This window comes from Podarcis muralis, chromosome 14 (genome assembly GCF_964188315.1).
Source record: "Podarcis muralis chromosome 14, rPodMur119.hap1.1, whole genome shotgun sequence".
NCBI lineage: Eukaryota > Metazoa > Chordata > Lepidosauria > Squamata > Lacertidae > Podarcis > Podarcis muralis.
This window is the reverse complement of record NC_135668.1, coordinates 38,912,114-38,924,243: the sequence shown is the minus strand read 5'-3', so window position 1 is coordinate 38,924,243 and position 12,130 is coordinate 38,912,114. Positions and strand designations below refer to the sequence as shown.

At 45.5% G+C, this 12,130-nt stretch overlaps 1 protein-coding gene across 2 annotated transcripts in view; it reads right to left on the bottom strand.

The window, feature by feature from the left end:
* Window positions 1-12,130, bottom strand: part of NTN3 (netrin 3) — a 111,031-nt gene that overhangs the window by 3,752 nt on the left and 95,149 nt on the right. For both annotated transcript variants that reach the window (XM_028705689.2, XM_028705688.2), the window contains one exon: window positions 2,888-2,962. In XM_028705689.2, the coding sequence (XP_028561522.1) occupies window positions 2,888-2,962 (75 nt within the window). The remainder of the gene's footprint in view (window positions 1-2,887; window positions 2,963-12,130) is intronic.

Sequence of the window (12,130 nt, the reverse complement as noted above, 5' to 3'; positions counted from 1 at the left end):
TTTCCAGGGACAGTCACGGATTTACAGAAGCCATCCTGGAATGTCCCACTTTTCCTTAGGTCATCTCTATTTTCACTGGAGAAATGTTGGAGGGTATGGAGTTATGCAACCCCTGAGTCAAGGAGATAAGTACTATACAACCTTTAGAAGACATCTGAAGGCAGCCGTGTATAGGGAAGTTTTTTAATGTTCAGTTTTTTATTCTGGTCTTAGACAGGTTGGAAGCTGCCCAGAGTGGCTGCAGCAACCCAGTCAGATGGGCGGGGTATAAATATTACTGTTGATATTATTATTATGAAATAGGACATTCATTGGAGAAATGTTGGAGGGTATGCTACACTACTGTTGTTACTAGCTTTTTTTGTGCTACAGCATTGATTTTTTAAAAAAAATTATAGGATTCATATGTTTTGTTTATATTGATGCCTTGTAGATCCTGATAGACCAAAAAGCAGGGAACACAAATGTATTTAAATAAACGATCTCTGATCACAATTATCTGCAAGGCTAACTGCCTTTGCAGAAGATATCATTTAAAAGCCAAAACACTTCTCGGCTACCACCCCGTCTCACGTCCATCTTCCCGTTCCCTTCCACCTTGCCAAAAACATCTTTTCTGTCTGAGCCAAGGAGTTCCTGTGGGAGATCAATCACAAACCACAGCCTCTTTTAGGGATCCTCCCTCTGCTCCAAAGAGTGAATGTGCTTCTGTCAGGGTGATTTACAACCTGCCGTCAGGATGTCCTGAGTCCAAACTTCACACACATCCCATCCCATTCAAACCCTCTCACCCCACACACCTTGCAAAACAAGGGGACTGGGAAGAAGAGAGGATACTTTTTAACATATTTGGCAGACAGGGAGTGACTGTGGTTTAGGCAAGAAGGGGAGAGGGTCCAGTAAGTTTTCCTAGTTGTGTGTGTGTGTGTGTGTGTGTGTGTGTGTGTGAGAGAGAGAGAGAGAGAGAGAGAGAGAGAGAGAATTTCAAAGTGGAGAAATAGGGCAAGATCGGCAACCCCTGAAGCCAGGAGCGTATAACAAGCACAGGAAACATGGGGAAGCCGTCCCATACTAATTTTTTTGTCATCTTTGCCATGTCACGCTTGTTTTGTCAATCCCTGTTTGGAATCTGATCACCGCGAATCAGCAAAACAACTTCACTCGTGTCATACTGCTTGTGTTACAAACAGCAGGGCATGGGTAGGTTTGGATTCACTGAATTCAGTGCAGTTCCCACTAGGAGGTGGTTAATCGAGTTGTTGTAGCAACCACCCTTCCTCTACCACGACTTTCCACCATAGTCAGCTTGAGCCAGCAGGGATATATGGGGAGGAGGGGAGTGAAATGGAAGAGCTGGGTGGCCTTTGATGTCAGCATTCTGAGCACCCAAAGGCCATATCTGAGCTTGAGATATAGTCCGCATTTGCACAATACATTCGAAACAGTCATACCACATTAAACAGTTATGGCTCCCCCAAAATAATTCTGAGAACTGTAGTTTGTTATGGGTGCTGTGAGCTGTGAGGATACCCCTAGTCCCCTCACAGAGCTACAGTTCCCAAAGTAGCTTAACAGCCAATCTTCTTCTCAGAGAATTTAGCTCTGTGTGGGGGAATAACATAACTCTCGGCACTCTTAACAAACTACAGTTTCCAGGTTTGGGGGGGTGGGGTCATGGTTGCTTAAAGTGGTATAATACCATTCTAAATGCAGATGGAGTCTAACATATCTAGTGAAAATGACCTCATGAAGCAAAAGGTAGAGTTCAGTGATCTGGTTATTAGTGCCCCCACCTCCATCACAGAGGTTTGATCAGCAGCTTGTTTAAAGACCTGAATCAGAAGCCAAATTAGTACCATATATGATAATCTGGGCTCTTTCTGGCCTACTTAAGGCAGAAGAAGCCAGTCCATTATAGCCCAACCACTATTTCCCTAAGCCACCCCCCCACCTGCTAGCCTGCCTTCCTGCTTAGAACCAGTCCATCAGATGGCACTGCCTATCATCTTCCTCCTCTTTAGTCTCACTGTTGCTGCTGTAGAACTGTAGCAGAGAGGAGGATGGAGAGAAAACAAGAATTATCTGGATCTGCCTGCCTGTTGTTGGCTCTGGCGCCACCTACAGTTGACCTCCCTGCTTTCCACCCTCCTACTGCCAATGGGCAACAGCTACCACCTGTGCAAGATACTGCCTAAAAATTGTGCTCAGGATCTCCTGCAAATTTTATTTAAAATTTTAATAGTGGCTGTAGGCCCCCTGAATAGGATCAGGGACATGGCACCAGGCAAGAAGGGTTATCTGTCTGTTTTGCCTGTGGGGTGCTGAGGGCATGGGATTGTTTGGGAAAACAGTGTTGTGCTGTGGCCCCAATCTGATTAATGACCCTTTGCTGCTTCTATTGTATTTATGTGAGAGAGATCGAGGTCCTGATCTCATCTAAAGTGACGCTAACATGTATCAGGAGGACTTCTCAGAGGCGGAGCTAACTGTTCCAGCACCTGGAGAGGCACACATGCTGTGCACCTGTGGGGCGCCTCCTGTGGTGAACATCCCAGGGGGGTGCTGTCTGCGGCGCACATCCCAGGGGGGTGTCACCTGCAACGAGCATCCCAGGGGGGTGCAGTGAGTGTCTGGGAGTGGGGCGGCGATGTCACCCCCCTCAGGAATGACACCCAGTGCGTGACGCCCCCCCCCCCGCTCCTCCCATTTTCCACCACTGGGACTTCTGAGCCCAGAGATCTTACAGTCTGCAGCTGGTGCTTCTTAAAGACTTATTTGGAAACCACTGACCAGAAGGTAAGGCAAGTTCCCAGATAGGAAATTCCTGGTTTGACCTTTACATTCTGAGAAACCCTTTTGCATTAGAGAAAGGAGAGCTGCTCCTTACCATAATCTTTCTTGCAGTATTTTTTCATGTTAATTTTGTAGTTGCCTTTGGCTGGTTTGCAGTAGGAGTCACAGTCTGCAAGAAAATACAAGGGGAAAATGCAATTAGGATGACAACTAAGAAGTCAGCAGGGCGGCAGCAACATCACAGTGAGGGATGGACAAAATTATCAATTTCTGTTTCTCATTCTTTCTAGTCATTTCCACAGTTCTCTGTATTGCTGCATCAGTTGCCAATGTTCCTTGCCCCCCAGCCCCCCACCCACCATTCATTCCCTCAGCATCCATGGGGTTGGGAGTACAGTGGTACCTTGGTTTACAACCATAATCTGTACTGGAGGTCCGTTTGTAAACCAAAACAGGTTGTAACCCAAGGCACCAATGGGGCCTCCCAAAAAAATTTGTTCGTAATCCCAAAAAAATGGGTTGTAATCCAAAAAAAGGTTGCAAACCGGGACACGCACGTCCGGGTTTGACATGTTTGTAATCCAAAACATATGCAAACCAAGACATATGCAAACCAAGGTACCAGTGTAAAAGGAAATTTCTGCTTTGGACCCTAGTCATGCTACATCAAATGCCCTTGTAGTTGAGACTACACAGTATTAAATAAACAAGCAAGCAAGCAAACAAATGATATTTGAAGGAGACATTATTATTTAGAAGTGCAGCTTGTAAAACCCATTGAGCTTCAACAGAAGCTCTTCAAACCACCGAAATGCAGCCTTTAGGGTGATGTTCAGCTAAGTATTTCTTCAGAGTAGACCCAATGAAACATGACTAAGTTAGCTCCGTTTATTTCAGTTGGTCTACTTATTTGAAAACCACCCTTAGTTTTTAGTTAGAAAAGCAAACAATCTTAAACTGCTGGCATGAAGTAGGAGCCAAAGAAAATGAAAGAAGTACCCAGCTTTTGCTTGATTTTAAATCATTCTCTTGATTTCCTGCACTAAACTTTCATTAAAAATAGTATAATTTGAAAGCCTCCCCATCAGCTCATTCCCTTGCCATAGCAAGGATAGTTCATCAGTTGCTCTGGTGTTTTGATAGACAACATCACCTCTGAATAAAGTTCCACAATAGCAGTCCATCACAATGCATATAGCTAAGTGCTTCTAAGCTGGAGCTCATCTGGGAAAACAAGCTTGTGGAACACCTCTCTGCCTCTCTGCCTTGACAACAGAAGAGCAAGGAAAATTTAGCATGGTGCTGCTTGCAGCAGCCTTCCTGATGTGGTCCCTGCTGCCTCACCCCCAAAGAGGAAGTTAAGGAGGCAGTGGTTTCGGTCCCATCCTATGTTTGTCGCAACCAGTGCTGCTTCTGTTCTGCTGCAGTTCAGCTTCTGCTAAAACCTACATTACTCTATTCACTATCCACTATGGCTGAAATGAATTATGTCATTAACTTCAGTGCATTTCTGTGGAAGGAATGTATCAAAAGCAAAGTAGAAAATTATTTATGCAACATTTGCGGACTAAAAAAAATATCCCACCACAACAGTGACTATTGCTTGTATTCACTTGCGTGGTTTCCGTTTCTGTCCTTGGGCGAACGTGTGAAATGTTACATTTTCTGCTCCTGTTTCTGATGGAATTTCACAAAATCCCTCCCCACAAGCAGCACAGGCACCTGGCATTAAACAGCCTGTCCATGTCAGGATCCAAACTCCCCTCCTTTCTTGGCCAACCCCAAACCTCCCCTCCCTCCCTTCCCCCATAAACATTATTTTAGTAATAAAAAGCAGAGCAACAGAGACATTTCCTCCCCCTTGTCCTCCCCCCACAATTCCCTGTCGCCTATCCTTTGAACGTCTCAATTTGCCTCTCTTCAAAGGTTCCGCTTTTTTGGCTGTGCTTCACCCCCCATCTTTTTTTTTCTAAACCCCATTTTTCTTCCTTCTTTTCTTCCTCTCTCTCGGGTTCCTTGGCCAGCTTGGCTGTGGCTGGCACCACCTCCTCTGGGACGGCTGGCACCATCTCCTCTGGGATGGGGCACACAGTCAATGAAGTTCCCTTTTGGGGTTTTCTTTCTTTTCTTTTCTTGGTGCTTGTGAATTGCCAGAGGCTTTGGAGAAAGAAAGTTTGTGGGGGACGGCGGGTGAGTGGGGTGGGGGAGAGAAAATACACTTATCTACATACCCACAACCTCTTGGGCATGCCAACTTTGTTGAGGAGAAAGGGCAGGGTCCCAGAAAGAAATGCGGCCCCAGCTGGGCCTCGGCTGCTCTTGCCATTTCCACTTTGCTCCCTTTTTTCATCCCGGTTTTTATGCTGCCTGCTCCAAATTTGTCTTTGCTAAAAACCACTCAGCATGGAGCTAATTCTGCCTCAACGCAGAGTGAGCAAAGCTATACAATCCAGACTGCCCCTTTCCCACCTCGGCCAGGCCTGCAATGGCCGGCCCTTTGTTGGCTTTGTTTTTCACTCCCAGCTCCTGTTTTCATGGGGCAAAAGTGCCGAGCCAAACGCCAGTGAGCTGGATGACAGCAGCTGGATCAGTGCACTGCCTTTTCTCCCTCCCTCGTTCTCTCATAGCAATTTCCCCCTCTTGCCTCTTTTAAGGGCTGTAGCTGAGTGGCAGAGCAACTGCTTTGCATGCACAAGGTTCCAGGTTCAATTCCCAGCATCTCCTGGTAGGGCAGGGAAAAGACCCACATCAAAAATCCTGGAGAGCTGCTGCCATTCAGCATAGATGGTGCTGAACTAGACCAAAATGTTGATTGCCCCCTCCCCACAATCCACCTGTCACCATCAAGATATTTTGAAGTGGTGCTTAGAGATTTGGAAAGTTAGATTTAAAAAGAGGGGGAGGAAGGTGGGGAGATAGAAAGATGAGGGGGAACAAAATGTTTTCTTTTAAAAGCATTAATTGGGGTAGTCCAAAAGTAATAATCCTCCTGTCACACACACTCATCCTCCTGTCACTCTCAAGACCGTTTGAAGAAGTGCTCAGAGATTTGGAAAATCTGATTGACAGAGAGATGGGGGAGTTGAGGCACAGAATCCTGTGAGGCTGACGACAACAACAACAACAACAACAACAACAACAACAACAACAACAACAACAACAACAAATTTATTATTTATACCCCGCCCATCTGGCTGGGCTTCCCCAGCCACTCTGGGCGGCTTCCAAAAAAATATTAAAATACTGTAATACATCAAACATTAAAAGCTTCCCTAAACAGGGCTGCCTTCAGATGTTTTTTAAAAGCCTGGTAGTTGTTGTTCTCTTTGACATCTGGTGGGAGGGCGTTCCACAGGGCGGGCGCCACTACCTAGAAGGCCCTCTACCTGGTTCCCTGTAACTTGGCCTCTCGCAGGCAGGGAACCGCCAGAAGGCCCTTGGTGCTGGACCTCAGTGTCCGGGTAGAACGATGGGGGTGGAGACGCTCTTTCAGATATACTGGACCAAGGCCGTTTAGGGCTTTAAAGGTCAGCACCAACACTTTGAATTGTGTTCGGAAACGTACTGGGAGCCAATATAGGTCTTTCAAGACCGGTGTTATATGGTCTTGGGGGCCGCTCCCAGTCACCAGTCTTTCAGCAGGCCCACCTACAGTAGCTTCAAAGTTGTGCAAGCTTTCCAAGTTCTACAGAACTCTTTGTACAGCAAAGTGACAACTCAGAGCACAAGCTGTTGCCGTCTTTGAAACTCCTGGCTGGAACAATGAGCTATCAGCTCCTTGCTTCTGTTTCAGACTTTGGCTGTTTCTTTGATGTGGCCAGGAAAGAAAGAGTGGCTGAGTTCCAGTTCCTGTTGTCCTACTCCATGAGATTCTTACAGTCCCTGAATAGAGCTGATTGCTGCTGCTTACTCAGCCACTATGCCAAACTCCTCGTTCTAGCCTAGCCACTGCATGTAGTGCTCCTTTGATATGGTCAGTTTTAGCTGGAGTGAAAAAAAGCTTTGCGATTACCCAACAAGGAGGGCCTCATGACCCACCTGTGGGTCCCAACCCACTGGTTGAAGACCTACGTTCTAGAGAAGCTCACAGATCATTGTCAGGCCTGTTAAAACCAACAATAATATCCTTTCCCCTTTTGATTAAAAAACTTAGTGCTGTTGCCTACATAGGGAGTCCCCCAAGAATCTAGAAACCACTTGGCCTTTTAAATGGCCTCGAAGCAGGGATTCCCATTCGAATTAGAGGACTCCTTCATATAAGAGGACTGTCCTCCATAAAGTAAGGGAGCCTGCCCACACTGCCCTACAACAGGGTGTTCTTCTGATGGGGTAGGAGAATGAGACGGTTTATGGAAGACAGTAAACGCAGCATCAGAGTCATTTTGTCGGGAAGAAGTTAACTTGCCACAGAAAGGACCCATGTTATCACAAATGAGAATACGTCTATTCATATCCACCAAGTCATTGATAAATGAGTTGATACATTCGTGGCGCCCTCGAGCTGTGGGCTGCTACAGCATGATCAGGACAAGGGAACGTGTCTAGCATAAATAAAGCCTAAGTGAAGAGCATAAGAAAGGAGTTGTAGGCACTGCAAAGGCGAGGTTATGTTTTGTTGAGTCTCCATTTGCTATGACTAAAATTTTTCTTCCAAACGGCTGACTATATTTGGAGTTACGAAGATAGTTGCTTAGTCTAGTTTTGCAGGGAGAGGGAGAGGTTCCGAGCCAAAGACGCCCAGATAGAGAAACCATTTTTCATCGTTTTTATTTTGCATGTCTCTGAAGCGGCAGAAGACGTGGGTGTCATCAAACAGATTTCAGAGCTTCCAGCAGCAATGGGGTGGGGGGCACCTTTTGAAACCTGAGGGCCCCCTTCTCTTCTGGGCAAACTCCAGGGGTGACACATGCCAGAGGCAGAAGTAGGCAGAGCAACACGTTTACTCTCACAACTCTCTCTGTCCACACAAGCAAGAAGCACCACCAGAGTTCAAGGACACATTATAGCCCAGGCGAAACACACCAGTTGCCCTCCATGAACAGATATCTCATAAACTAAAAGTATCTAAAAGACGGATTTTACTTCTTGTATGAACATTGAGGCACATGGTCAGTACCACCTGCATATGCAAACATGTGGCTCATTGAATACCTTATGGAACCTTTATTCTCAACAAAGATGGAATTTCCAGGTGAATAAGGCAAAGGTAAAGGACTCATGGATGGTTATGTCCAGTCAAAGGTGACTATGGGGTTGTGGCACTCATCTTGCTTTCAGGCCGTTTGTCTACAGACAGCTTTCCAGGTCATGTGGCCAGCATGACTAAACCGCTTCTGGTGCAACGGAACACCGTGACAGAAGCCAGAGTGCACGGAAATGCCGTTTACCTTCCCACTGCAGCGGTACCTATTTATCTACTTGCACTGGCATGCTTTTGAATTGCTAGGTTGGCAGGAGCTGGACAGAGCAACAGGAGCTCACCCTTTGTGGGGATTCGAACCGCCGACCTTCTGATTGGCAAGAGGCTCAGTGGTTTAGACCACAGCGCCACCCGCGTCCCTAGTGAATAATGCATTTATTTCTATAGATCTTTATTCTTTGTAAAGACAATATTTGTATGAGTTAATATTTTATTATCTCTTTGGAGCTGCACTGTATCTTCGTACTTTCATCCTTCAGGCTGTGATGCTTTGTGGTTTATATTTCTGGATCTTTGTTTTATTTCTTTTTGTTATGTTTTCACTTTTTAAAAACACACACACACAAATGAGCGAAGTATTAAATAGATAAAAAAAGACACAAGGAGGGTGCAAAGCAGGGCTGGTGCGTGGTGTGGGCTGAGGCTGAGGCTGGGGTGGGGGTTTGGGAGAGTCCCAAAAACCTGACAAAAAGGACTAGAAGGCCACATCTAGCCTCCAGGCCTGAGATTCTCCATCTCTTCTGTAGTAGAGTATTTATCCAGATGGAGACAGCAGCTTCCTAGGACCACAGCAAACTGTGACCTAAATCGCCTCCTTTTGGATTTGCCAAAGCTGGAAAGTGTGCACAGGTACTGTCAGAACTCCCTGCTTGATGGAAGATGTGCAGAAGGTTAGAAAGAGGGAGCAGGAGAAAGACAGACCTGGCACTTGGAATGGTTCTTTCAGAAACCAAAAGACCAAGCCAAACTGAGTTGCCAGCAATCCAAATTGAAGAGACGCTGCCAGAACTCTTTGCGACCATAAATCTTTGTCCCTGTTTTGTATAATTTTTTTAAAGTGCCACAAGATGTAAACTAATCTGCTCAGTTAGAAAAACATGGGTTTTAAATATATATATATATATATATATAAGGGGGGGGGGGATTGGGGCAATCTTTGGCAAAGGGGAGAAAAGTAGGGGGGGAAAGTTCTTAAAAGGACTGGAAATTATTATGATGATTATTTATAAAAGCTATAAAAATCCCCCCGTGAGTGTAAAGTCTGCACCACCCCCTCCTCTCCCCCAATCCAGAGCCCTGCATTGCCTTCCTATTCACACCCTCTCGCCAGAAATGAGCGAGTCTTCCCAACAGACAGCAGGAACGTGACAGCAAAGAACATAGATGGTTCTGACAAGAAGGATGACTACAATCGCAAGGACAGCTGAGGCAGTGGGGATCAGGATGGGTGAATTACTTTCACCTGCTACAAGAAAACCAGGGCTTCACTTGAGCCTACCAGCACCAAGCTAGGCTCTCCAAACCTACTTTCAGTATGAGACCTTTGCCCCTGAACTTCTCGTGTCAGATTTTCACGTAGTTCAGGAACGGCTCTCAAGTTATCTGTTGGACTCCAAATCCCATCGGCTCCAGTCTGCATGACAGATGGTCAGAGATGATGGCACTTGTAGTCCAGCAACATTTGGGAGCACCATGTTGGCTGTCCCTGATGCATTTCTGTCCAACTCTCCTGCAAAAGAAGGCTGTGCAACTGAATACAAAAGCAGAAGCAGGCAAGTCTCCCGTACACCTGTCAATTGCCTTCTGTGCCACCATTCAATAAAGATAATGGTGGAACATAGAGCCCCTGTGGATGTTGTTGGACTACAGCACCTATCAGCTCTAGCCAGCAAGGGATGGCAGGAGTTAAACTCCAGTGGTATCTGGAGGAGCACAGGTCCTGCATCCCAGCAATATACCAAGCTCCAGTAGCAAAGGTCACAACTGAGTGGGTTTTGTGATTCTACAACTGCACTGTGCAGCCACAGAATTTGGTAACTGGTGCTATATAGCATATAGTCAAAGGCCAATACATAAACTATCAAGCACTGCAATATACACTGAGAGTTCCTTGTGAAGAAGGATTGCCTCCCTAGGTACTAACTTTGGAAGGTCAACTTCAGGTATCTTGACAGACAGGAGACAAGCCACACCATCAAATTTCTGTTGTAGACTGCCTCTTTCTGTGACGCTTGCTCATATGATGCTTTGGGGTGACCTTTGGCTATGGGGTTGGGAAATTTCTGAAGTCTTTAAAAGTTGTTACACACTTTTGTTCTGGGTCATCACTCTGTTGTAACAGAAAATAAAGACTTGTCTTGCATTCTTCAATTGATTCCTGTCTCTACTCATTCTTCTCCGACTGATAATGAACTTTGGGGATACTGGGCTGTAAAAGCCAATTCCATTTCCCACTTCTTATATCAGTATCAATCCTTGGCTCTCAAGTTCTGTATTGCGTTCTTAGAACGCAAGAGCCCTGCTGGGTGAGGCCGAAAGACTCATCTAGTCGAGCATCCTGTTCTCAGTGATGTTCAGCAACTAGTATTCAATATCATACCTTTACTTCCTTCATTTAAGTGATAAAAAGCAGCTCCAGGTGTGTGTGTGTGTGTGTGTGTGTGTGTGTGTGTGTGTGTAGGCAATAGAGACCAGGAAAATCACATGGGGGAGAAAGAGTTAACCCCCCTTCCCTAGTTGCAAAGTTCTAGATGGGTGGCGTCGGCTCCAGTTTCATTTACTATTAAAAACAATGACCCATGGATCTCTTAATGTCATCTCATGTGGGTTTAGTCCCAAGGCCCTCCTTTTTAGGAAGAGCTTTTTTTGAGCAGCTTACTAGAGCTGGCTACGTCTTATAGTGATACTTCAAGCTGTTGTTTTATTTGTCTTTGGTGGCTGTTCCATTTCTCTGTTTATAAAGTTTGTATGTATTTTATCTTAGTGGACTGTAATAAGCCTTTGGCTGGGAATCAGGATCTAAAAATGAACAGGATCTAAAAATGAATAATAAAATATAAATTAACGATACGGGAGCCTTGCTCCCCCCCCATCTACCTCTCTCCCTCCGTGTGGGCCTATGTCCACACGCAGACTAACCATAGAAGACCATCTTCCAAACTGGGTTGCTTGCAAACTGACCTGATTTGTTTTAAGATAAAACGTGTGCCAAAATAATGTGATCTTTGTGTGTATTTTTTTAAAAAGGCATATTGCTGTGGAATTGGGATGGAAAAGACTCGTGAATAAACAGAGATGGTATGTTTCTGAATACCAGTTGCTGGGGGGTCACAAGTGGGGTGGATGCAGGGCTTTTTTTTTCTCAGCCAGAGCTCACTGGAGCTCAGTTTCGCCACCTCTCAGGTGGGTGCCACTACCAGTGCTTTTTTTCCTTAAAAAATGTTTAGGGGTACTCTCATTTTCCTACTCATATTGAAATACTGCCCCTCAATGAGGCCAAACTTAGATTCACAAAATGTTTAGGGGTATGCGTGCCCCCAGAAAAAAGCACTGGCCATTACCATTCTAAGAGAACAAGAGAGGAGTTTATGGTGAGTTTTTTTCTTGAAAAACAGAACTGGGTAGAAGGTTGTTGCATTCAGGTCCTGTTTGCAGATTTCCCATTAGGGCATCTGGCTGGCCACTGTGAAAACACGATGCTAGACTCTCTCCTTTTTTGTGTTCCAGAGCTTTCCCTGTGAAAACCTGCTCTTTAACACTGAATCGGAGCAAATGGGAATCCATGGAAAACACAAATTGCCATTTGTTCCAATTCAGCAGTAAAGAGCAGGTTTTCATGGGGAAATCTCCAGAGCAAAAAGAAAGAGCTTCAAAGGCTGAACCTGTGCCTGGAAAGCATGGGACAAAATGTAAGTGTGGATAAGCCCTGCCTCTCGCATGCCTGGAAGGAGGACGGAGATGTATGGTGTGTTCAGAAACCTCTGCTTTTTGCATGACTGGAATGCAACCTACTGTACAAAGGTAAAGGTTGCAGCCATTTGGCTCTGTGCATTCTTGAATCTGGCTCTACACACCACTGGGTACCCACCACCCCCAGAAATTTGTCCATGAAGAAATGTTCCCCACTTTTGTGCTGTA